The sequence below is a fragment of the Ostrinia nubilalis genome, chromosome Z (genome assembly GCF_963855985.1).
Source record: "Ostrinia nubilalis chromosome Z, ilOstNubi1.1, whole genome shotgun sequence".
Taxonomy (NCBI): Eukaryota; Metazoa; Arthropoda; class Insecta; order Lepidoptera; family Crambidae; genus Ostrinia; species Ostrinia nubilalis.
The window spans coordinates 11,117,959-11,145,081 of NC_087119.1; the positions used below are offsets into that span (position 1 = coordinate 11,117,959).

The 27,123-nt window shown below is 37.7% G+C and overlaps 1 protein-coding gene across 3 annotated transcripts in view; it reads left to right on the top strand.

Annotated features, from left to right (window-relative positions):
• Nucleotides 1-3,665: 3,665 nt before the first annotated feature.
• The window catches only part of LOC135087227 (polyhomeotic-proximal chromatin protein-like), a 59,849-nt gene continuing 36,391 nt past the window's right edge, over nt 3,666-27,123 (top strand). For all 3 annotated transcript variants that reach the window (XM_063982065.1, XM_063982066.1, XM_063982067.1), the window contains exons 1-9: nt 3,666-3,918; nt 10,015-10,678; nt 11,204-11,383; nt 11,479-11,640; nt 12,462-12,614; nt 16,539-16,664; nt 18,212-18,318; nt 19,321-19,468; nt 25,871-25,961. In XM_063982065.1, coding sequence (XP_063838135.1) covers nt 3,884-3,918; nt 10,015-10,678; nt 11,204-11,383; nt 11,479-11,640; nt 12,462-12,614; nt 16,539-16,664; nt 18,212-18,318; nt 19,321-19,468; nt 25,871-25,961 — 1,666 coding nt within the window. In that variant the 5' untranslated portion in view covers nt 3,666-3,883. The remainder of the gene's footprint in view (nt 3,919-10,014; nt 10,679-11,203; nt 11,384-11,478; nt 11,641-12,461; nt 12,615-16,538; nt 16,665-18,211; nt 18,319-19,320; nt 19,469-25,870; nt 25,962-27,123) is intronic.

Sequence of the window (27,123 nt, forward strand, 5' to 3'; positions counted from 1 at the left end):
ACCTCCGTAACAAAACAATAGAACCCTATGGAGTTTGGGCTTGTGTGATTCGCCTTGACGAATAGTTCGTATCCAGCGTCCGATGATGGAGCTGTAAGGGGGCAGATTTTTTTTTTCACTATGTGACTGTCTTTATTTTGTACTTAATATATATTTTACATATTATACCTATTCGTGTTTCATTATGAATCGAAATATAAAAGACAATAAACTCTATTAAAATTTTAAATTAATTTATCAAGTTTGAATACCTCATTCTACCTTAAAATTAATTGGCTCTGTGCACGATTACAGCGCCAACTAGCGTCCACAACTTTGTGTGCTCTGTCACATTGACATTTAGGTCGTATATTTGTGAAATGATATCGAAATGAAAAAATAACAAATATTTTCAACTAATAAATTGTTGTGATACCACGATTTGGATGGAAAAAAGGTTTTGAAATCATTTTGGTCATTCAAATCAAATCCAAAAAGTGTGTTTAATTTTGATTGTGTCAGGGTTTGTTTACTTCATTTATAATTGTAGTTTTACAGTAAAACAAAAAGAAAAAGCTACTTTAACGGTTTCATTATATAAAAGTAAATATATTTAAATGTTCCTGTATCGCTAGTAATAAATTAAATATCGTTTTCAGATCGAAATGAGTATTGTTTTGAAGACCGGGTTTGTGAGTTTTACAATATCAAATTCCAACCACAAACCGTATTTTAAGGAAAGTTGTTGGTATTGGCTGGACAAGTCCGAGATGTAGAAGAATTAAGAACAAAACAAGGGCAGAGTTCAATAATTCACGCTCTCATCATAAGGCAAACATCTGTGCACAACAACTACTGTGACTCATTTTTGTACTACCACGTTGTATAGTCTAGTTATTTCCAAATTGTAAACGGCTATTAAACCAGCCCTATCGAAATACAGTCCACTCTTTTATTTAAGTTCCCAGTAGGACCCTTTTCATGCGATTAGTTAATGATATTAAAATGTATTAAGTAGAATCGCTTTGCCATTGACAGATACAACTGATGACAGAGCTTACATTATTTCTACTTTTGACCACCATGAGCGCTGCGATCGATTATGTTACCCCCACCTAGTACTTCGCACCCAGCGAATAACTTAAATCAAGTCTTAATACGGTCACGGCTCAAGATTTTTTTGTCCATTTCAGCGTTCTTTTTACTCTTTTGACGTTGCGTTGACAGCTTTTACCTAAATTCGCGCGGAATATTTTTGTGAAATGGCTCTTAAAGCAAGTAGAAATATTTTGTACCTAGCAGCGCGTATCCACCAATTTAGATTTTGTTGCATGGAAGCGCCATCTATTAACACCTGACGTAGGTGCGCGCCAATGCAAAAGCTGAGGCCCGGGCAAGCGGTTTTAAATAATTCCTTTGCGGGGGCCTAGCCTTTGGATTTACGTTTAAAAAACCTCGGACAGACAGACAGACATATCGAAACTATAAGGGTTCCTTATCAGGACTACGGAACCCTAAAAAGGCCCAAAAGCTAAGAATCATCTAATTACATTAAGAATCATAAAAAGCGACATCTTCACTAACTTTATTGAAATGCGATGACAATCATTTTTTTTATTTAAAAAAAACTTCCGGTTTGTGTGACCATAAACAAAAGAATTGAAAAAAAAACTCCCAGTGATGTGATAATAGCAGATTGAGCATGTCTACAAAATAATAGAAATAATAAAACAAAAAAGTATTCAATAAAACACGCAGTTTTTTTGTCTAATATCTAAAATAAAGAAATCTACAAATATTGTATTAATTAGGTACTGTACTATAACTATTATCACTTCACTTCTGTTTAGTAAATGAATTAGTGCTATAATATTACGATTATTACGAAATAATAGATGACACACTGGCTTGCTTAAACCCAATAGATTGACTGTAAGTTTTATGGTTTTAGCATTGTTTCCCGTTTCCCCAGATCCACTAATGGAAGGAATATTAACTTTAAGATCCTTTGTAATGCTCCAAAAATCTTGAGGAATAAAGTAAAGAGATTGGGCCCGACCACAATTCTGGTGTTATTTTTACTGTCGTGATCAAGTATTTTTTTCATATCAGGTCATGATAACTTTAAAGCTAAGCTCAGTTAAGTACAGCCATTAAAGTTTTTGCATTTTATTGTTAATTCGATATTCGTCCGCCCGTAAATTTTCATGGATTCCTAAGTTTCCAATTTTTTGTTACGAGATGAAAGAACTGACCTTAACTCATGTGCATTGTTGAATCCATCAGTCATTCGTCAAGAATAATGTTTAAAGTAAAAGTTTCGTTCAAGCCAATTTGTGCCTTCTCGTTTACTGAATAAAGCATTATTTGGCTTGAATTTTATCTATTTCCAATCATTGATTATTGCAAAAGCCGACTATTAATGTGTTATTTTAACCCCCGTATTATGAATAGTATTTCTATTAATTAATATTTTCTCAAACTTAAGTGCCAAAGAGAAGGAGTTACATAAATTCTCAAAAAAAAGTAATCACAGGCCAATCTGTGCCTTATTGCGTTGTCGATAAGGAACATTTTACTAACATAATAAATTACGATGAAGAATTAAACCACAGTATATTTAATCTACTGTGATTAAACTGTACAAAAAGGTTTAAAATTTATTGAAGATCAAACTTGCTCATGATAATTTAAATATTGAGAAATAAAGAAAATTAGTAGTATCTAGTAAAATGTCCGTCGTATTCAGTACCTTCTGACATTGCAATACGTGCCCATTTTGAGCTAGTGATTAATGGTTGAAACGATTCTTCGGATGAGTGTGCGGTAGGGTAAAAGGGGGTGATAATGAGCCCCTTTTGCTTTTTAACCGATTTCTATTAAATAAGGAGGTGCTACGACATTAAAAAAAATGGTTTTTAATATTTAAAGATTTCTTCTCCTTTCTTTTGGCATGATGAATAATAATAAAATATTATTTATAATTTCAAGATTAAGAATAAGAATATAATAATTTGTGACCCAAAAAGTAAGAAGAGTGATTTATAAGGTGTTGATTTAATATTTTTGGCTTCATAGTAATTTTAAATTTAATACTACCCTTAGAAAGGTATATCGTGAAAAGCTTATAATTAACAAATTAATGTACCAAACAATTATTATTATACAAAAAATAAAAATAAAATGTTTAAATAACAATTGAATCTTTAAAAAAATATTAATTTTATTTTAGGATCAAAACTTTAGATAAGTACTGCGTCGACTAAACAATAGTCAAAGTAAAAAGGCATTAAAAAATCTAAAATCTTAACCATCGCACGCAATAGATCTGACTCATGGTGTTTCTTCTATGGTTCTAAAATGGTCGGTGTTTGGGTGAGAAAGAAATGGTATGATATGACGGTCTAATATTTTAGGTTTACCGTCTCGCTTTGACCATCGAGTGCGAGAGAGACGCTTAGAGTGGCAATAATAATAATCGCACAAACGCTAATTTCGTCCCTCGCGCCCTTTCGTGCCGTTCTTGGCAACCGGTTTTGTTTGTGGAACGGTCATAAAATGAACCAACCAATGAGAGGTCCGGATTTGGGGCGGGCGTACCATTGGCGATGGCAGATAGAGAGCGCTGCCGAGGGGTAGTGCGGGGAATGGGTGCGGCACGCCGGCACCGCGCGCGTACAGTACAGTCGTGTTTCGCCACTCGAAAAGAAGGTTATTGTTACAATGAGCCTGGCGCTGGACTATCGATAAAGTGTGTTTGTATGTCGTTTTCGTCGATAATAAGTGTTGTGTTTACTTTCACTCGTGCGAATGTCTCGATCCTTACCTTTTTGTTTGTTTTTTCTTTTAATCACTGCCGCATGGGACGGCGCTTACGTTTCAGTTAACCCTTTATTTTGAAACGATGGAACGTTGTTCTTATGGTTTTTACACCAAAAGGTATTTTATGTTATTTTTTACTTTACGATTGCGATGTGAAGTGGGCGAGTGCGTCGCGTGTGGCTGCCTCTAGATAGTGGGCTAAGGTGGCTTGATATTAGAATGGATCACGAACAAACATCTGAATAGTGCGAAAACAAGTTTACTCAGAAGCTCTTAAATGAAAGAGAAAGGAACTTCTTAACGAAATGTAACACAGTCATTATTCATACTCCATGTAAACATAAACAGCACTGATAATTTTATATACTTTAAATTCATATGGCATTTATTTTTTTTAATGCTAAGGGCTTGGTTATTATTATTATTGCAATGCTTCGGGGAAAAGCTGACAATGTGGGGCCCTCGTACCCGAGGGTCGACAGCCGAGGGGAGGGAGGGCGCCGTCTGTCTGCACACATGCAGAACCGGTTTGCGTTCCAACTCCCCTAGTGGGCTTTAATGCTCTCTTTCGCACGCCACACGCGTCTCTATATTGCCCTCTCTTTCGCACCTTTTCATTATTTTTTTTGCTTCCCCTTGTGAGTTGTGAAATAATGCCCGAGGAACCGTTTTTTATTTAGGTATCTGTCCTTAAAATAGGTGTTACTTTTATTTCTCTAGAAAGTATGGTAAGTAAGAACTCAAACAAGAAACTAATGTAGGTTGAATGAGTTTGCAAATAATACTTCAGCTTTTTTCCTTACTTACTCATGCTCACCTGTCTTACAATAATAGGACACCATAAATGTATGCGTAAATTATAATTCTGTAGGTATACCTATTGAAAAGTATTTTTAGGTGGTTTTAAAATAACTTGATTGGATTTGCATGTATGTAGTAATTAATAATGTAGGTAATCTATACAAGCTGTAAGGCCTTCTATTCATTAGAAATATTGAAAGCTTTTCCATTTATGATTATGAATAGTTTTTCAAGAATTTTTATTAAAGCCATAGCTAACGATAACGAAACGAAGGGTAAGAAGACATGTCAATTTACCCTTCATAAAACATAATAAAATTAACCTACTTTTGTTATATAGCCTGACCAGGAACATAAAAACCCTGGCATAGAGGCGCTTCAATTGCATTTGATAGTGCAACACTGAGTACAGTCGTACATGTGTTAAATTAATAGGCTAAATTTATGTATCAGGATTCAGGATTACGGGCTAATTTGATATTTTCATAAATTAACGAAAAATATTATTAAAGGTAACCTGGTTTAAATAAATTAAATGAAACCATCAATCGAGCTAGTAGGATTTATTTTATTATTCATCAATAATCAAATTCAGAACATGAATATTCAACTGCAATGTCTGCTCATGAACGCTTCAAACTCGGTACTTCTTTCCCAATTCCATAAAATTCAAAACTTAGAAAGTGACAAAAAACTTTAAAATAGGTAGTTGAAACAGACTACAGCTAATTTTCATAGTGGACTGTACTATACGATAAACATGTCAGTCAATTTGACAACCTTTGTCGGAAACATTATTCAATGAAAATATTGTCCGAACCCTTAGTATTTCTCTTCGACAAATACATTAACACATCGTGAACCACTTTTCTTTCACGACTATAAAAATATTTTAGCAATTTAATTCACAAAATCAATTGCACACATTTAAAATAAAGTTTGTTTACACTTTGACAACAATAGACTGACATGCAAGGTGACATGTCAATGAAGTTTTCAGTTACTGTTGCCATTAAAAGAAATTAGTACCATTAGTTTTCCGCAACATGGCGAGGGTTTTTATGTTCCTGGTCAGGCTATATTTTAAAATTTAGTACTTATTCTGGACCTCAGTAGCAAAGTCAAAGCTTTTATTCAGTTCTTAGGCCCTTTCCAAGGTGCTTTAAATACACGACCCAAATATAGCTTGCCCTACCCCTCCACCACTTCAGGACAACATAATTATGGGCTGGTGCTGAGAAGAAGTGGAGAAAGAAACTCAGTCACCTTTGTTCAAACAGTGGGTCTAGAGCTAGACAAGTGACACTTTTTGATCGAATCGAATCCGTTGACATTCCATACAAAAAAGGCTTTTCAACTATGTTTCGACCTAAAAACTGTTACATTTGGCATCTTTCAATTGCAGCGTTTATCCTTGCAAAATATTGTATACATTTTTCCATGTACCTACACTGACATACCTATACTGACATCTCTGTTTAACTCATAAAAAATTTAATAGTTAGGTATGTGAGTATACCTACCTAAACCTTTAGTACAAAGAAATTTTCTTGTTTCCTACCTCTTGCTTGCACTCATTTATGAGCCACTTACAGGCACAAGCATTCATGGCTGCAATTAAGACGACTCGCAGTTATTTAGTTTAAAACAAAGAATACGTTCGTACTACGTAACTTAGGTAGATTACTATTGTAATATTTTAAAGGGCTAGACTATAATCAGTAAAAATAGTTAAAACATCTAGTTCAATAGCTAATTATTAATTACGTTACGTTTGCTCGTTCTCTATCACATAAAAAAAAAAAAAAATACATACCTATTGTATGTTACTACTATTACAATAAATTAAATAATAAGCTAGATGTAAAGTCACCGAGATCTAGATCTTTAGATCTTAGCTGGATAACGACTAGTTACAAAAAGATGAGACAACTAGTTAGGTACCTACTATCTGAGCTAATATTCTGATATGTGAATAATAATTACAATACCATTTTGTTTTGCTCTTATGTTCATTTGTGTTGTTTTTATAATAATATCAGGTACCAAATAAATATTTCTTTCTTTCTTTCAAAACATACAAGTGGTTCAAAATAGTCCTTTTTTGGCACCTCTGGATGGCAGGTCTAGTAATAAAATTCACAAGTAGTAGGTACGTCATTATTTTTTACACGTCTAAGTTTTTCAGTAGGTACTTACCGGTAATGGCTTCAATTATTGTTCCTCAGCTCATTCAAGATTATTCAGCTGTACTCAAATGTTAACAATAATAACGGTTTTTTTCTATTATTAATAAAACATTTATAATTTTTTGACTATTTATAATTTTGAATCTAAGGTTACGGTTAGCTTAGTAACTCATGGGCTAGTTAAGCGCCTTGTCACAAATAATTATAAAACAATTTAATTCATGGTTATACTATTTAAACAATTTCATTAAATTGTTTCTAGTCAAGTGAGTGGTTAACAAAGGTTTTGTTAGCATCAAAATTGAACTTTCTTTAAAATCTAAAGCTGTTTATTTTTTAATCAGGTATGTAATAGTAACACAATAATTAGGTAATAATTTATGCTAACTACAATATTTATAGAAAAATTAAATAATTCCTTGAATTTTAGGCTGATAACAATGACAGTTGAACCACAAGTTGAACTAGCTCGACAAACGCCATCTGTATTGAATTTAATCTCATCTGTAATGCGTGTTTTGCCATACACAATCATCAAATCCTGTTTTTTATGACTAAAATTATATAATAATAATATTTTATGTATAGAGTAGTACAATAAGAGTACTTTCTCTCCTAGTGGCATCACAAAATTCCACCCTATACGAGTATTGTAGTATTATAGTGGTTAATGGTTTTGTTATTTCCGGAAACAAATTAAAAGGAAAGTCTTAAATGGCGCACTGTGAACCAAAAGGCCAATCTAGCTGGACAAAATTATTTAAGGCTTGGAATAGGTACTAAACGCTTTAAAAACTCTTACTTTGATATAATATGTTAAAAAAAAATGAACAGAAAGCTTTTAATAATGATAAAACTAAAACCAGCATAAGCTGACCCTCTTTATTAAACATTTTGTACGTGTATGGAGATCTAGTTAAACTGGACATGTTAGTTAAGGTAAATTATTGTTTTTTTATACCGGTGCTTGATATTTTAACATCTTTGCATTAGTTCTGTAAAAGTACTAAGGTATAATGCTAAACATAAGCTTTTAAAGATGGCTTTCTATACTGAAAATTACAAAGCTGAAGACCTTGATTGTTTGGTTAAACGCGCTAATTTCAGGAACTAAGCTACAGCCCGATTTGAAAAAATATTTTTGTATTGAATAACCCATTTATCAAGAAAGGCATTAGTCGATATAATACCCTACAGCCAATAGGGGTGGAGCAGTAAAGAAAAATTTTGCAAAAACGCCAAGTATTATTCAAACTATTTTTACGCATACAAAGACGCGAGCACAGCTGGTTAATAAATAATGGAAATTAAATAAAACTATAACAATACCTGGCCGGCCATTACCAAATCGTCAGTAGGTACTGCAGGACTTAAATAAATCGTCAACTCGTTGCGTCTTCTTTTTGTTTTGAACGCGGCTTGGACGAAGTCAATCTTTGGGCGACCAGTACCTCTATTACGAAAAACTTTCGAGTTCGTTTCGTTTGCGTATTCAAAGTGCCATCGAAAAATTTTGTATGAAAAATTAAACAGCACCCCTAGGGCGGCTATAATATAGGGGGCGCTGTTTAATTTTTCATACAAAATTTTTCGATGGCACTTTGAATACGCAAACGAAACGAACTTGAAAGTTTTTCGTAATAGAGGTACAGGACTTGAAGTACTAGATTGACTTTCTGAAGATGACGTAGATGGATGCAAAATACGTGTATCAATTTGAAGTTTTCACCATTCAGACATTCAACACCAATCGGCCTTGTCACAATATCGTCCCGAATTTTACCAAACTGAACCCATTTTTCGCCTAATTTTGAACTAATCTGACTAAATTCTTTATAATGTTTCTTTAACAACACTCCATAACCTCTTTTTAGTCTTATTTAGCTAGCTTAAGCTTAAGCTTAGCTTCGTTCAAGTTTGTCTTAAAATTACTAAATTATCAGAGGATAGTTGCTAAAAATAATGACTGAATCGTTACCTCTGGTTATTAAGCTATCGTTTTTGCTAGAAAAGACCCTTTTTGTCCAGCTAGATTGGGCTTTTGGTTCATAGTGTGGCGGCAGAAAAAAAGAACTTTATTGTGTTAAAACAATATTGTCCAATGTTTATATTACATAATTTTATTACATCCGCCGAATAAAAATATCAGCAGGACGGATTTGATATTTTCATCTCAGTTCAAAGATAAATTACATGGACTGTACCTATGATTATAATATCTTTGATATGAATGTCGCACCATAGACAACAGACAACACTATAATTTGACAGTAAAAAAAAACAACTGTCAACTTACTAGTGACAGTTCAACTACATTCGGATTTGTGTTTGGTTTTGGTGTTATTATTTTTAGAATTTTAAGCGTGTTTGAGTTTGCTTAGCTTTAATTAAATCCACATTTAAGTTTTAACCAATTGAGATTATAGAGCAATATAATATTATTTACAGTCAATAACTAAATGCCTATCGTGGTTACTTTCCTGTTAATGGTACCAAATTACCGTCACTGTATTTTTATACAGTTTTTACTATTTACACATTTTGTAGATTAATTAACACGATTATCATCAGACCTAATGGCAGGTTATTATTCCAGGTACATTATATAAATTGGTGATGTGTTCTTCAACTGTATAAACCTACTTTAGAAAGTAGTCAACTTGTAACATTGTCTGATTTCTTTGCTGGTTTCGTTAGTGCTAATTCTTCAGTTTGCTTAAGTGAACGATAGAAAATCAATTGTCTCCAGTCGCCGGCGGCTGGGCGGTAATTGAGGCGCGCACTTACATTGACTTATCCAATCAAGTTACAAGTGCATGCTGTGCCACATCAGTGCACTTTCATCATATTGTATAATATTATTAACTATATCAGAATTATAGTATATGTATAACATAACATGCATAGTCAAGTGCAAGCATTTGGAGCTCTATGAATATTTCTTTATTCTAGTGTTGATGAGTAACTGTTATATGAAATAAAAGTTTATGGTTGAATGAGCATTAAATAGATAATCATAAGTTACACAACAACACATTACTTAACCTCTTAATAATATTAGTATGCCTTAACATACCTATTGCGTTATGTTTTAATTATTGTGATAATGTTTAATAAGGTACCTGCTCACAATATTTAAATATAAAATAATTTCTGTGTGTGGATAAACTTCAAGGTTCTGTCTAAGCACTGATATTTTGAAGGTACATTTTATTTGTTTCAGGTCTGAAATTCTAGATAATATACAAAAGAAAAAAGATCAGGAAAAAGAGCCACAGAGCCCCAGTTACCAACAACAATTGGGGAAACCTGCTGAAAAGTCAATTCATTCTGCAGAACAGAATGCTAATGTCCCAGTGACACAGCATGTGCCCGCTCAGCAACTGCTCTCTCCGAATGCTCCAGGCCAACCTGCGCAAGCAAAAGATGACCCTAAAGATAAGGCATTAAAAGTCACCAATTCAACTACTATAACGTTAATTGAGAACAGTAACCTCAATGGTGAAAAGGATAAAGACAGTAACTATCCTAAAAACTACTTTACTTTAGAGCCTAAGGGTGACAAGAAAGATGAATGTAATAAAAATAGTATTACGATAACTAGGACTGTGCCCAAACAATCACCTGGTGGTGGTCAGGCAGATAAGCCAAAGGCACCGCCTAAACCTGTTAAACGGCCACTGCAGTGTTTAGAAACACTCGCAGAAAAGGCTGGTATAACATTTGAGGATAAGTACGAAGCTGCAAATACTCTTTTGGCTTTGGATAAGCAGAATAACACTTATCGGAGGCCTGAGATTAAACAGCCAAAGCTAGAGCCTGATAACCACAGTACAGGGGAGGAATATAGATACAGGAATCAAAAAGAAGAAGATGACAAGTTACAGGTAGGTTATCTTTGTTATAGTTCACTATACATAATATTTAAGTATAGAATTTGTTGCTTACTCAATGATAGAATAAATGAAAGAACAAGTTTTAAAGAAAATTGCCTAGTTGTATGTAGTTTGAAAGAAAATGATAACTATGAATTATTATTAATATGAAAACGATATTTATTATTAGTCACTGTTTTTAACTTGTGACTACATACATGATGTCCCTTAAGTATGGGTTAACAAAAATAATTTATTCTACAGTTCAAATGCCACAACTTACCCCAAGAGGAGGAAAATAAAATCTTACAACAAACTTATTGCAAATTCTCACCGACAATCAGCCAATTATTATGGGTCATTATCATGACATTTTTGTTTTGAGAATTTAAATATTGTTTGTGGATAGTTTTTGAATTTGATTTGAGTAGTAGAATCAGTCGTTTTTTTATCCATACTTAAACTGACTAATATTACTATTTTTTAATCGCTTTCAATGTTAATTTGAATGTATACTAATGCTGTTTCCTGCATCAGATCCAACAGCAAATAATCCAGCAGCAGCAGCAGCAGCAACAGTTGCAGCAGTTACAGCACCAACAGCTGCAGCAGTTGCAGCAGCAGCAGTTACAGCAGCTCCAACAGCACGCGCTACAGAGGCAGCACCACCAGGCCATACAGCAGCATATAAAGAACCAGCAGGATCAGCAGGAATTGGTAAGTATCACATGCAATACACATTTGAATAACAATTGAAAATAATACTTGTTTTAGTAAATGTGCAAGAAAATAAAGTTTCCTTTCAAAAATAGTTGCAGAAGCAATTCCAGCAGCAACAACAACAGCAGCAGCAGCAACAACAACAGCAACAACAACAGCAGCAACAACAACAACAACAACAACAACAGCAGCAACAACAAAAAGCCGATATACAGTCTCAACAGCAAGACCTTCAACAGCAGAAGTTTCTACAGGTTAAAGTACAAATATTTTTGTTTTGTATAAACCAAAAGCTGTTAACGTTAATTTGACAATCACTGTTGCGTGGTTAAAGGTTATTAAATTATTGCCTGCATTGAAATTCTATTAATTACAATGCTAAACATTTAAGGCATTTCTTTTTACAACAGGAACAGATAATTAGATTAATGTCTTCGTAATTAGAAACATGTTAGCATGATTAATTTCGGCCGATTGCATGTCTTCATGCACCGGACCATTGTCTATCGTCGGTCCAAATAGGGATAAGTTGAATGAAATGTATTATGAAGTATACTGCCCACAGGCTATTATATGTCTAGGGCATAAGTGAGTCTGTGCCCGAGGTATGGAGGCGGCACGGGAGGGGTGACATCTAAAACATACGACATGACAGAGCTTGCAAAGCAGGGTACTCATCTAGCCGTGTAGCATGTGACTTATCAGATACTGTATCAAGTGAGTACATAGGCACGAGCCCGCTGCGAGCTGCTCGCGCGTGGTTCGCAGGGAGATAGTAGCGGCCCGCCGAGTGGCAGTATCACTGCGAGCACAAAAGCGGCTCGCAGTAGGATTCAGAAGCTCGCAGCCAGATAAACGATGACCGTGGACGGGCCGTACTCACTTGAAGGTTGGTTACGTTACATGCTACGTTACGTGCTACATGGCAGGTGGGTACCCTGTCCAAGTCTGAAGCACACACCTACCTGAAGTCTTGCTGTCGTTTGACGTCACAAAAACACCCTCCCGTGCCGCTCCCATACCTCAGGCACTGACTCAGATATGTGCTGGATCTATAACAAATTATTCCGATTAGGTGGTGAACAATCAGCCGGTTCACACTCAGCAGTTTAACGTGCCCGGTATCGGAGAGATCAACCTGAGTTTCTTGGCGTCACCACAGAGTAACGTCAACCTACTGTTCGATAAGAACTCGAAGACTGGCATGAGCGGAGAGATCAAACCACAAGTGAGTTGCGTACGCGCCATCAATATCATCAGGCTATGTTCAGATGGCAACATTTTGACGCGCGTTTTCAAATTCGACTAGACATCGTAGTTTTTACATACAACTGAACACATGAGCGCGCGTTGACGCGGCGCTCAGAGAAAAAGTCTCTAGACGCAGGCGATCGCTCGTTGATGCGCGCTTTGACAACTATGTAACGTCCGTTGACAGTTCAGTTGAGCGCGCGCTTCCATCGCAATAGCTTCTTTCACGTCCATTTTCTAAGCTCTATCGTAACAGACTGACGATTACCTCGCAACGCGCGTTAGCGCTTGTCATATGAACTCTTTATAAATTTAATTCCGCGTTGACCTGCGTTAACGCGCGTTACATGTGAACATAGTCTTAGTCTCCACTGCAGGAGCACGACCTCCTCTAAACCAGAGGAAAATTAAGGATTTGGCCTATACATTCCATAGCCAGACGCGTTGGGGAGGCATGGGATTGCGTATGCATGCCGTGCATTTACTGATCATTATTATTGTCATTGTCATTATTTAATACTAACATAAAGGATTCAATCCTCATTTCGTCTTTTTAGGTAGGATTTCCAATAATTCCTTCAATAGTGATTTCATCTTTTTTTGATGAAATATTTCCCCTAATATTTCTAGGCGGTGTGTCATCACTGTCGTCTGTTGATTTTTTCTCGTATAGGCAGAATATTTCATACTGCACGAAAAACTAATTATTTTTTACATTAATGAAATACCTTTTTTTCTTGTATTGCTTGTAAACTATTAAATTCTCAATCAAAATCACAGCTTTTTTACCGCAAGTTTCTTTTGAAAATATAAAAAATGTGCGTGCGTAAATCGTCTTTGTTTTTCATGGATATTTAATTAAAATAATTCGACTTTAAATAATATAGTAACCATTTGCGCGAAAACTTCAAGAGAAAAATAATTGAGAGTTGAATAAAAAAGCGTGGTGAGATGAACAAGCTTCGCCGTGTGTAGCTCCAACAAGTATGCACGCTATTTGGACTACGTCACCCATGACGGCAATTCGTCAATTTTCGTTAGCGGTAAAACATTACAGATCACGGGAGAAATCCGTAAGCTCTTGTCAATAATTGCATTTCGAAAATTCGCCCCGCCCCTCTCCGTCGGAGGGTTGATATGAAATACTCGGATAGGGCAGCTGTCGTGTGGTGTGGGTTCGCGTTACGGTGAAACAGTTCGCGTTGCAACAAGAGACCCCACTTCCTTTCACTTTTTATCGACTTCATTTTGTTGCCTCCGTTTAATAATAAAAACAATTGAAAAAGATACACGTGGGTACGTTCCACTTACTTTGACCGCCCATAATAAATCGATTTAACCTTTAATAAGCAGTGTCTTTAATGATTAGTGTTCAAAATGAAGTACCTGTATTATAATTATTTTATTAATTACATGCACTTTCGTTTCGGCTTCGTAATGATGTATTATGGTTAAGCCGTGCATCAAATTGTAGACTAATCAATTGTTTAATTATCAAATTAGAAAAACATGCTTGTTATTAATTATACGTAATGCCGTAGTTACAATAACAACAACCGGGCTATTTATTACTGTAGTAGATTAAGCTCGACTCAATTAATAAAATATTGACTGTCAGTGTACTAAGGTAGTTCGCTAGTGACACATGTTTGATATTATATTTGTTTTTGTAATAGTACTAATTTAATTTGTGTTTTGTGATCCAAATGTCCAATCTTAAGTTGATGGAGTCTTATTTAGTGGTAAAATTACACTAATTAATTACATCCTTAATTACTAGTTACACAGTTTCTGTGAAAGTATTCATTACAAGTGTTCTTGAGGTAACGACGTCATACAGAAAAGCCATTCAAACTGAAGGTTGATATTTCCCCTTTAGAACCAACGTATTAATGTAACATTTGTGTTTGTATCTTTGTGTGATAATTAAAGTTGTTACGCATTATGTATTAAATAGGAGGCAATGGTATGATAGATGAATTAAAAGAGTTTATTCGTTACGACTAGCCGTTCACTTAGCTGTGTGTTAACGGGTAAAATTTTGACTGCGATGTGGTTTATTGAAGCTCCGTTGTCATTCTCAAAGACGACACTACTCGATCACTTTGCGAACCCTCGGGCTCTTTCAAATTAGACGTTTAGAGCAGGCTGTAAGTCGTGCGCTAGCAAGACCGCGCACTAACTTGGTTGTCATTTTTCCAACGCAGTTGTGAATGTTGTCATACATTTCTCCGTATGCGATCCTGCAAACGGATGACTGACGTCCGCCACAAAAGTTCTTATACGTAAGCGCCCTTATTCACATTCTTCGCATACATCTGTCACTCAAATTGTAAAAAGAATTCTCTCCGCCATTCCCTTTGCTATAAGCGCTATGCTAAAAAAACAATCGTTTTTTTTTCGTAGCTCCCTGTTCTTTTTCACAGTCCTCAAGTGGAAACCCAGCCTTAGGATTCTATTACTCTAACCGGTGGTTCCGTTTTATTAAATAAACGTCGTTCTAGTGCAACTTTATTGCTTTGTTGTGTAGACAGTTCGTGCAAGCCGTCACCGGTTAAAAGGTTATCCTTAACCATAATAATACGCGGCATTTATACGTTGCGTGCATGCGGTCGGTCGTAGACTGCTCCCAATTTAGCTATGTAAATGCGCCGACGGCCCTCAAGGCTGGGGTTGGCATCCCTAACATAGTAACTACTAACCTATAACTACAAACCTATACGGTAGCTATATTCCATGATTGGGGTGGCTTACTGACTTGACTTGTTTGTTTTTGCTCTGGCAATACTTTATTGTATTGAATGTTTTAGATATTGGTTGCAATTAACGATTCGTATATTTTTAATTTTTATTGTTCTTAAGAGTCTTCTTCATCTTTAGGTCTTTAACCGAATGTTTAAAAAGAAGTCTTTTTTGAGATTCAAATATTTAACTGACGTTTTGGCAACAAACGTTATCGTAAGTGTCTCACATATCTCCTGTCCCGGCAATAATTAATACAGTTTTTTGGAATTCTAATTATGAATGTAACTTTAAATCTTTAAATTCATATAATACAGGCTTAACCTTTTGTGAATTGATAATAAATAAATGAATACTAATTTCTGATTTATGCTAAAGAAGCGTGTCGGATTATTATATATCAACACGCAAACTTATTACGCAAAACTTTTAGACTTACACATTGTGTAAATTTTTTCTTTACAAATTACTTACAATAATTTCACACGACATTCAGTTTCAGAGCTCATTATTGACATCGTCATAATATTGTGAATTAGAATGTGAATTATAAGACACATTAACAAATGAATAATTAAACCATGATACCAGTACCAAGAGCTTGTACACTTGTACTCATAATACTAACATTTGTCCCTCGCAGTATCACACCCGCATTTACAGCTGGCGTCAAGAAAGTAGGATTTCTGTTACTAATAAATCAAACTGTGTCCTATTGTCCACTTAGCGTTGCTCCATAGACTGTCGACGGAGTGCCAACGTCGCTTTTTCGCCGCAGCATCGCTGCCGCCGACCGTTTTTGAATGTAAAGGTGGGTCTATGCTAGACAAGCCGAGCACGAGGTACTCGCGGTATCTATGTGGACGTACAACGAGCCTACAACAATCACTATCTTCCAACATAGTAGAGCACCATTGACCGTTCGATCTGTGTCCGCCAAAAAACCGATACACACATTCGAGCGAGAGAGTAAGTCGGTCCACAATACACGAATGTTTGTTCGGCTCGTGCGCCGCTCGTGCTCGGCTCGTCTAGCGTAAGACACAGCAAGCGTATAACGACGAATACTCGTCTAAAAAGCTACGCTACGGGGACAGTAGACCTTAAGAACACTAGTGTCACAGGAAGCGGGTTCATTATGTGTTGTCCGTTGTTGTAGATCGTAGACGGACAAACTCAAGTGGTGCAGCAGCAGATGAGCATGGCCCAGCACGACGCTGGCCAGCAGCATCACCAGACCGTCACTGTGGTTTCCTCAATGCCAAACAGCATGACGCCTCATCAGGTAAATTCATTTTTTTATGCATAACAAGGCAGGTATTCAAATACCTGTCAACCACAATCGCACCTGGTGTTAAGTGGGATGCAGTCTAGGATGGTACATATCTGCCCTGTATGCTTCACTCTCGCCTTGAAATCGCCCGGATTATAGTCTTCGGGAAAGACAGCAGCAGGCAACGAATTCTAGTCCCTGTTCGCATTACAAAAGAGTCATCGAAATGCTTAGTGCGAGCTGGCATTTTAAAATCAATAGTGACGTTTCGGTATGGCTCCAGCAGAATTTAGGGAACCATCATCAGAGTAGGGCTTCGTGAAGTGCGCTTAAAACTGATAGTCCAAAGGTCTCAATTTTCGGTTGACTCGAGGGTACCTAGTTCGATCCCTGGACTATAGTGGTGAACCCACTCCTACCACAATATTTAGCTTAGTTGGAGGGGTTAACGGAAATATTAGCAATGTGTACAGCATCATTTCAACACCTGTCGGATCACACGAAAATTGCTTTTCTTAATTTTTTTTTAACAAAACGCGTAATTACGTTGCTCATGCTTGTAGCCAATGTAACAGGTAGGTACAATTCACACTTTAGCCAATGTAAATCATACAAATTGGGATTCCAATGCCAAAAAAACGTCTTCTACTTTGACGAAGAGGCGAAGTCAGCAGGTGGATTAATATTTGAGAGATAGCAAGAGGTTTTCTGAACCCATAAACCAGTTCTTTCCACTTTTGATACACAAATTATTATGCCCACACAAATGAATTACGTAATTCAATGTTGCCAACCCAGCCAAACCTGTTGGACGCCATACAATGAGGGTATTCGAGTTTTTTGTCAATTAGGGTAGCGCCATTATGGCACGTGCTGAAATCTTTTTGAGATGTGGCGTAGACTGTATATGACAGGTCACTTTTAAAAGCAGGCAGTATGACATTTGACTTTAGTTGGTTCGTTATTGATAAAAGAGCGAAAGCTATTCTTCCTAATCGTAATACTAAGATGTGAATGACCACAGCTGCAGTCCACTGTTAGTAAACAGAGTCATACACAGCACTCCAAGTGAAGTATTACAGTAGGTTCAACGAAATTCAAGTCTGTATTACAAAAAAATGCGCAAAATGATGAAACTGCCACTTGTGATTGTCTAAATATTCAAATTCTACCAATCACAGGCCTCAATCTATGTTGAAGGAAATCCAGCTTCTTTCTGTAAAACTCATCTCAGACAGTTCATAATAAAACTCTCATAAAACTCATTTTATTTTTGCAAATAGGTCGCAAAAAGCACCTTTACGTCACGGTTTCAACCGTACCACTGCTTTTGGACATAAAATGGGCCAGTGCTGAGAAGAAGTAGCGCAAGAAACTCATGCTCGTTTTCACCGTCAATCCCTAATTTTTAAGTGACTCATTTGAAAATAAAATTCCTGTTAAGTGTTACCATAGGGGTCACTTAAAAATTAGGGATTGATGGTGAAAACGGGCATCAGTCAGTAATCAATCTTTAAGTCGTTGTGGTCGATATATCCTGAGTGTTGACTACGTTTCAGGTCCAGCAGCAGCAGCAAGCGGGTGGTATCCAGCAGCAGGCGGGAGTGACCACCATGCCGCCGCTGCAGAGCCTGCCCCCTAACACCCAGCACCCCCAACAGATCAGGTAAGACCCATGGCCACGGCTGCACGCGGAGTTTGGCTCTGATCTAAAGTCTGGTCCAGGAGCACGTAGAATTTTGTCTAATGACCCCAAGCTACCCATCCTTATCGCTCGCGCGTAATGAGGGCTATCGTTTTAGCGCTCACCAGTTAGCGCTACTGTAGAGTAAGGTCCTGTCACTTGCTAGTAGCGAAGACAGTGGCACCAACTGGTGAGCGCTAAAGTGGTAAGAGGACTATCGCAATTGCACTCATCAAGATGGCGCCACTGTAGAGTAAGGTCCTGTCAATCGCCAGGGGTGCCAACTGTTAAGTATAAAAACGATAGCCCTCATTATGTTGCTGTCGCGCTCGCACACTCACCGCGGGCGCCCGTCCCACAGTCGCGATAGCAATATCATTACGCGCGAGCGATAAGGATGGATAGCTTTGGGTCATTGGACAAAATTCTACGTGCTCTCGGACCAAACTATAGATTGCTATACACGTAGAGATAAAACGTTCAAATAACGATAATTTGGAAGTTAAAAAACAGTTATCTATTGCTATAAGCTCTGCGCCAAGCTCCGCGTTGTTAGACACACAAGTAAAGCTATTATGACCTGATATCATGTCTAAGAAACGACCCAGTCCAATTAAAACTATCATGTGACGCTCGATGATGCCCGGTGGAAGCGTGAACTTGAAATTGAACATTTTTCACACAACCTGCAGTTGTGAATGGAATCACAGACGCGTGCAAGTGATACAACAGAGTCCAATTCAATTAATAAACACAATAATCACCTACCGTGGCCCGTAGACGCCTGAGCGGGCGCAAGCGTCGGGCTGGTCAATCGAAAATGAACTTTTTCCACATAACCCGCAGTGCCGAATGGGGTCACAGTCGCGTGCAGGTCATCCAGTAGTGTCGTCAATGCAATCAAAACAAAAAACGATCTACCGTGCGCGGGCGCAAGCGTCGGGCGTGTCTATCGAAAATGAACTTTTTCCACATAACCCGCAGTGCCGAATGGGGTCACAGTCGCGTGCAGGTGATCCAGCAGCCGCTGCAGAACAGCACGTACCTGCAGCAGCTGTACAACACGCAGGGCCCGCTGCTTATGCCCGGCAACATCGCGCTGCATCCCGGCATCAACTCGCAGCAGATTCAGGTGAGAAACGCTTTTACAGCTTCAATAACACTACTTAGAAAGTCCTTTTCGTACGTAATTCATTACTAGTATTACAACACTGTCGCCACAAACAATTTGAGTGTTAAAACTCCCCACCAGTGGCGGATTTACAAAGGACAATGGGCAAAATGGTACCCGGCTCCAATAGATATGAGTCTAGTATCGTTTGAAAGGTCTTACCAAGATGAACAACTTTTACTATGACCACCAGCCTCAGATCTGGTTGTGTACGAAGATATACATACTTTTTTGCAGAATGGTACCCGGCTCCAATAGTTATGTTTGTAGTGTCATTTGAAAGGTCTTACCAAGACGAACAACATTTACTATGGCCACCAGCCTCAGATCTGGTTGCGTTCGAAGATAAAGATACTTTTTGTGTAACCTAAGTATCATACAGTATGAAAAGGGACGCGCTCGGGGCAGGGCACCGACGACAGGGCACCGACGAGATGGTCGGACGCGGTGAGGAAGACGGTGGGCGGGAGTTTGCATCGTGTGGTCCACACAGCTTATGACCGCAGTCTGTGGAGGAACACTATCTGTGGTCGCGATCCTCATCAGTGAGGGACCGAGGAAGAAGAAGAAGAAGTATCATACGTGTCCATCGTATGGTACTTGGGTTATGCGAGGCAGGAAGGGTTTACTGCTCCAGCATCCTTCCTTAACTCTATAATTATTGATGGGGATAATTGTGAAATAAATATTTTTATTTAAAGAAGTACTACCCCCTTATTAATACAAAGTTACACCTAGGAAGAACCGTGGATTAAAATGACATTTCCATACCAAATGACAATTTAAGCCAGAGTTCAACTAGGGTGTAACTCGTATATTAATAAAGGGGTTAAAGTTTTATTACTTCTTAAGGGTTTTATTATGGGTTGCTAAAGCGAATAAACCCACAAGACCCAATAAGTCCATCCACAAGTTGGACCGACGACCTCATAAAGGTAGCGGGAAGGCGCTGGATGCAGGCCGCCACCAACCGGCCATTGTGGAAATCATTGGGGGAGGCCTATGTTCAACTGGACGTCCTATGGCTAAAATGATCATGATGATGATGATGAAAGCGAATAAAGGGCTAATAGCTTGGGTAGTTCATCGTAGGTATAATCCTTTCCTTTTCAATGCTTCTTTTAGTTATATTAATAGATTGTAGTCATAATACATACTCGTATACATGGATGATTGTGTTATACTTTCATTCTAATACTTAGTGGAATTACTGCTTTCAAAACGTGAATTAGAACTGGCCCCATAGCAGACATTTTCCTACATCTAAAGGCCTTTTCAAATATATATTGGTTATGGCTATTGGAGCGGGTACCACTTTCCATACATTTGTGCCCATCATCCTTTGCCGCTAGTAGGCCATTCAATTTTTGCCGCCCCTACCTACTGACTTTTGAAATTCAATACGTTACTTTAATCCCGTTATTACTATGATTGTAAACTTAATGATATTTCTGTCAGTTACTAGATTATTATTGCAACCCGCTATGTAATGAAGAGTTTAATGTTGACCTAAAAACAGCAGTATGTACTAATCCTAAGCTAGGCAAAGGCATGACTTAAAAATACCTACACTATTATGAACACAGACAAAATAATGTGTGGTCAGTAAACATTGTTTTTGGTAAATATTTTTATTGGACTTGACAGTTTAAAAACAATACAAACAATTTCTATTAAAATATAACATGTTAACAATTCAGTTAATGGTGACAGACAATGAGATCAAATAAGTTTTACATTATTTTCTTGCGAGATTTTAAATTTGCAAAATCAATAATTATATCGACGTATGAAATCTTTTTCATAAGTTTTGACTCTATGCACAAAAGAGATAAAGCATTAATAGGCCAGAAGAATTAGATTTTAAATCGGAAATAATTCCTACAAAAGATTTTATTGCTTTAATGGCTTCATTGGTTGCCCATTAAGACTTTCCTAGGTTTTCGACTTCGACGGAGTTGTGCTTAAGTGGTGGGGGCCCCCGAAAGGGGCGCTTTTTAGGTTTTCCGGTTATACCGCGTAAAGGACTTACCCTATCGAAAAGTGGTCTACCTAACGGTTGAAGGGCATTTAATCTTGCATTAAATAAGACCAAATTCATATGTTTTGGACAAACCGTTCTCGTACAAATGTTCGGCAAAGTAGAAAATATGTGTATAATTAATGACCCTCTCCACGTCCAATGGCTCGTTACCCGTAGGCTCCCAAGCCTTGTAAAGGGTCGCCTTAACCAGCGTATCCCTGTCAAGGCTCACGAGTTGGATTCGCTTATCCTTGTTCGTCCCAGCCGTTCCTTAACTGCGGTTGCTGCACCTCTTCCTGGCACTCTCCTGAACGACTCTGTGTTACCTAATGTGGCTGCCCCTCTTCCTTGTACCCTCCTGTACGATTGCATTGCTTAGCCATATGCCTGGTCCAAGGTTCGACGCCACAAAATCAACTTCGTACGCGAGAAAATAGTTTAAATACTATTTTCCGTGCTTGCAACATTTATGAGCTATTCAACACAAAAATAATTATTTCAATCAAACTAGTAATTCTTGAGATTAGCGCGTTCAAACAAACAAACAAAAAACTCTTCAGCGTTTTAATATGAACTTGTTGTTGTTGATTTTTGGCGTCGAACCTTAGACCAGGCATACGGCTAGGCAACGTAGTCCTGCAGGAGGATACAAAGAAGAGGGGCAGCCACAGTAGGTAACACAGAGTCGTTCAGGTGAATGTCAGGAAGAGGTGCAGCAACTGCAGTTAAGGAACGGCTGGGACGAACGAGGATAGGCGCATCCAGCTCGTAAGCCTTGATAGGGTTACACTGGTTGAGGCGCTCCTTTTCAAGACTTGGAAGCCTGCGGGTAACGAGCCATTGGACGTGGAGTGGGTCATTAATTATACACATACGAGGGCCGGCTGATAATTCCGCGGCCTAAGGTACTTAATGAAATAAAATAAATGGTTTCTATTTTTTATTTTGTAATATAATCTCCCTCAAAAGAAATACATTTCTTAAATCTCGCATACAATGCCTTTTACCCACCCAAAAAATTTTTTTTTAAAATGACGACCAACCGCAGCTTTAATTTCGTTGTCATCTGCATATCTCCGGCCCCGTAAGTCCTTTTTCAAATCGAAAAACAGGAAAATATCGCTAGGTAATAGGTCTTGGCTATATGGTGGGTGGCCAATCTCTGAGAACCCGGTGTCTTTCAGGGCTTGGCCTCGCAACTCGTGCGGCGTGAACGGGCGCGTTGTCTTGCCGAAAAATCAATCCGCGTGTCAGTTTCCCACGTCATTTCTGTACAATAGCCTCGCGAACATAAAGAAATATTCTTCAGCTATCTGCCACGATTTAATTCTTTGGTCAGCCAGAACGATTTTTTCGACTTTTGAACGTTTCCTTCACTCAGTATCGTGACAGGGCGGGGGTCGTTTTCACAGGTCTCTCGTCCGTGTTGAAATAGTCGGGCCCATTTTTTAACCATGGTATATGAAGGTCCAGAATCCTGAAGAACCAATGACATCTCTTCAAAAATGTCTTTCGGTCTATTTTCCTTCTTTACGAGGAATTATGTCCGCGGCGCGCGGTGTCGAAATTCCGCAAATCTCCAGATTTGGCGGACATGGTGATGTCATTTGTTCGATAGAAATTGAACTATCAGTGCAAACTTAATTAGTGATTGCTTTTTATAATACTACTGAGTGTCGCAACTAGTGACATGAGTAACATGCTAATTACTCATCGCTAAGTACCTTAGGCCGCGGAATTATCAGCCGCCCCTCGTATTTTCTACTTTGCAGAACATTTGCACGAGAACGGTTTGTTCAAAACATATGAATTTGGTCTTATTTAATGCAGGATTAAATGCCTTTCAACCGTCAGGAAGACCACTTTTCGATAGGGTAAGTCCTTTACGCGGTATAACCGGAAAACCTAAAAAGCGCCCCTTTCGGGGGCCCCCACCACTTAAGCACAACTCCGTCGAAGTCGAAAACCTAGGAGAGTCTTTATGGGCAACTAATGAAACCATTAAAGCAATAAAATCTTTAGTAGGAATTATTTCCGATTTAAGTCATTTTTGTGTTTAATTCTACTGGCCTATAAGCTGTTCTTGACTTAAAGTAGATCGTAGATAGTTTTTAACCCGTTTTAAGCAAGAAAAGCTTCTCACCTGAACTATTTGTCACCGGTGTGCACAGAGCCATGCGAAGTGCTATATCCAGTATAATTAGCTAAGAACTACTTAAAGGTAAACAGAAATACCAAGGCTTGGTAATACAGGGTGGCCCAGAAGAAAATTAACTTTTGAAAATTCAAGGAAACGAAAACTGTAACTACATTTTTATAGAACTTTAACTATTGCAATTTAAAGAAAATTTAATGCAATTTATTTTTAAAATTACCTTTATTAAATTACATCGCCCAGGAGATTTCCTTGACGCTTACACCATTCGATCAACATACATCAAAATCTTGGAATGCGTTCGTCAGAATTACTTTGAAACCTATTTTCAATTTTTTGCCGAGTGCTCAGCTTCAGTTGCTGCATGGTTGTTGGATTATAAAAGTACTTATACTCTATTCTTAATGTAACACCACAAAAAATAATTTTCTGGAGTGAGATCAGGGCTTCCTGGTGACCAGGAGATGTCACCCCTGCCTGAAATTATTTTTTGTGGGAACATGTCTCTTACCATCTAAATGCTCTCAGTTGAAGTGTGACACGTACGTAGCCCCATCTTGATGAAACCAAGTGCTCTGGTCATAGCCTTGCGAATCTTGCAGCTTTGAAATCAAAAAGCTTTTCAGCCTACCAGTATATCGCTCTCAAAAATTAATCATCCTTTCAATGCAACAAACCAATTAAGCAGTGGTGAAATCTCACTGCCTCTAAGAAGCGCTAATCTCATTCCAGCAGACTTCTTTTTGTGAGGTTACCTTATGAGCAGAGTATACTCTAATAATCCAAAAACTCTGCAGCATTCATCCATCCTGAATCCATTTTGAGGTAACTCTAAGGGCTCCTGCACACGACGTTGCCACCGCGCCGCCGCCGCGCCGTCGCCGCGCCGCTACACTGTTCATACGCACCGAGTAAAACCGCCGCCGCGCCGCCACCGCGCCAACAAAGCATAATTTCGCGCGCGGCGCGGCGGCGGCGCGGCGGCTGCGCGGCAGCGGTGTTAACGCGGCGCGTATAAACCTAGTGCAAAGGCGCGGCGACGGCGCGGCGGCGGCGCGGTAGCGGCGTCGTGTGCATCAGCGCTTACGAAAGTTTTCCAAAATGTTGATCTATGTTAACCGAATGTTGTAAACGTCAAGGAAATCACATGTACGATAAAATTTATAAAAGATAGTAAATTTTAAAATAAATTGCACTAAATTTCCTATCAATTGCAATAGCTTAAGTTCTACAAAAATGTACAGTTTTCGTTTACTTGAATTTTCAAAAGTGAATTTTCTTCTGGGCTACCCTGTAAAACAATATACACGAAGTTGTGGAGAGATGGTGCTCGTGCTAGGCTCCGAAGATCCTGTGTTACTTAAGAGTTTTTTATTTTATTTTTATTGAAACGCTATTGGATATTTTTTTTTCCTGTAAAAAAAATTGCTAAATTTGCCGCCCCTCTAAATCTGCCGCCCTAGGCACTGGCCTACTTGGCCTATTGGTAAATCCGCCACTGAACAGATGTGCCTTATGTTTACATTTTATTTTTGTTATCTACAATTTTGACGACGGCCTAGTGGTACATCTGCTCCTCTTGCTAGCTGGCAATAAATTAAAGGTTGTGATAACAATCACGTCTTTTACCAATACATACCTTAGTTCTGGATAACCTGTGCTTGAATTTTTGATGGCGACTAGGACATGTTGCTTTTAAAATACCAGTTTATTTATAATATCCAAAGGTTGCATGAAACGCAACAGAATCGGCTAGGGAACATTGCCGCTAAAGTTTTTATAGGTGAAGGTGACATTACTCCAAACGGATGAGAATAACGCCCGTATTCACAAACATTACTATGAGCTCTCACAGTGCGCGTGGACGCACAGGGTGACATATGAACCAATCACAGAGCTCTATTCAACGCTGCGTTCGATTTGCTGCTTCACTTTAGCAAGCATCTTTGTGAATACGGGCGTAAGTCGATTAGACAATTTTGAAATCGAAACAAAACCTTTTATAATATGATACATTAAATAAATGCTTAGTAGTCATTAATGAGTAACCATAAATTAATGTGCAATAATTCATTCCACATCCTTTGCTCCATGACCGTTGAGCAATAAATAAAAATCAATTAACATCTCCTTTTAATAAATTGAATGACTTTCTCCGTTTTTAATTTAACGCCGTCGTGTCTAGGTGATCGCCGCTGGCAAACCGTTCCAGGGCAGCCAGTTGGCGCCTCACATGCTCACTACTCAGGGGAAACAGGTTCTCCAAGGTCAGGCTGGTGAGTGAAAGTTATTTGTTACTCAACAACTCAACATCCATTTGTTAACTTTAATTATGGGCAGAAATTGAAATGATGAATTTTAATTTCTGTGACGGGTCTGGGTGTTGCTATGTATAATATGTATGAATTAAAAAAAAAAAAGGATATAAGTAGTATATCCGTTAAGCTAGCACCCATAACACAAGCATATTAATTGCTTACTTTGGGGCTAGATGGCGCTGTGTGAGATTGTCCAAAGATTTATTTATATATTAATTATTGCTATCCCTAATAGTGTTTTGAGACAACACAATAATGGGACTGTCAGATTTGTTTTATATAACAATGTAAAGTAGCATCGTAATATCATAATATTTTATGGCTTTGGAACCAATATGATTACTATAGGGAATATGCATCGATTTAAGTCAATAATTATAGAATTTCTGAAAAACTAGTATTGAAATCGGACTGGAAACAAAAAAGTTACAAGTGTTTAATTAAACTTTGTATGAAAATAGCTGAGCGAGACGTCAAATGTCACCCGCCCATAGTAATTTGAATGGGACTCTGCGTGGCGTTCTAACATAACCGCCGACGTCATGAGATCTCTAACGTTTATATCTTAGGTATTTTTGTTAAAGAAACACACTGATTGATTTGATGCCAAGGCTACTGAAATGTGAGAAATAAAAAAAAATTGCATATTCCCTATTTAAATATTAAGATTACACCCGTTTGTCATTTAAATGAGAATGAACTACATTAAATAACTACACAATTCAGACATAAGTACTACATTTAGCGATAAATTGCTAAGTTATTAATTTGGCTTTGCGCTACAAGGATTTGTTATTTGCGGTACTAATCCTGCGGACTAGTTTTGTATACATACTAGAAATCTATCTGCTAATTACACTATTTTATATTTTACTATCTTTAATGTATATTAAAGCAGATATAACAGATTAAGTACGGGTTAATATGTACGACCCATTATTTATCCATGAATACTTCACTTATTAAGCAAAGCAAATTCGATGACGCATAGAATTTGTATGAATTAAAGAAACCTGATGTAAGTGGGAGAGGGCTCCCACCTACATCGTAACAAATGTAGTTTTTATATACAGCTTATAACATCAGAAAACATACTTCAATACTAACAATAGTTGCAGGA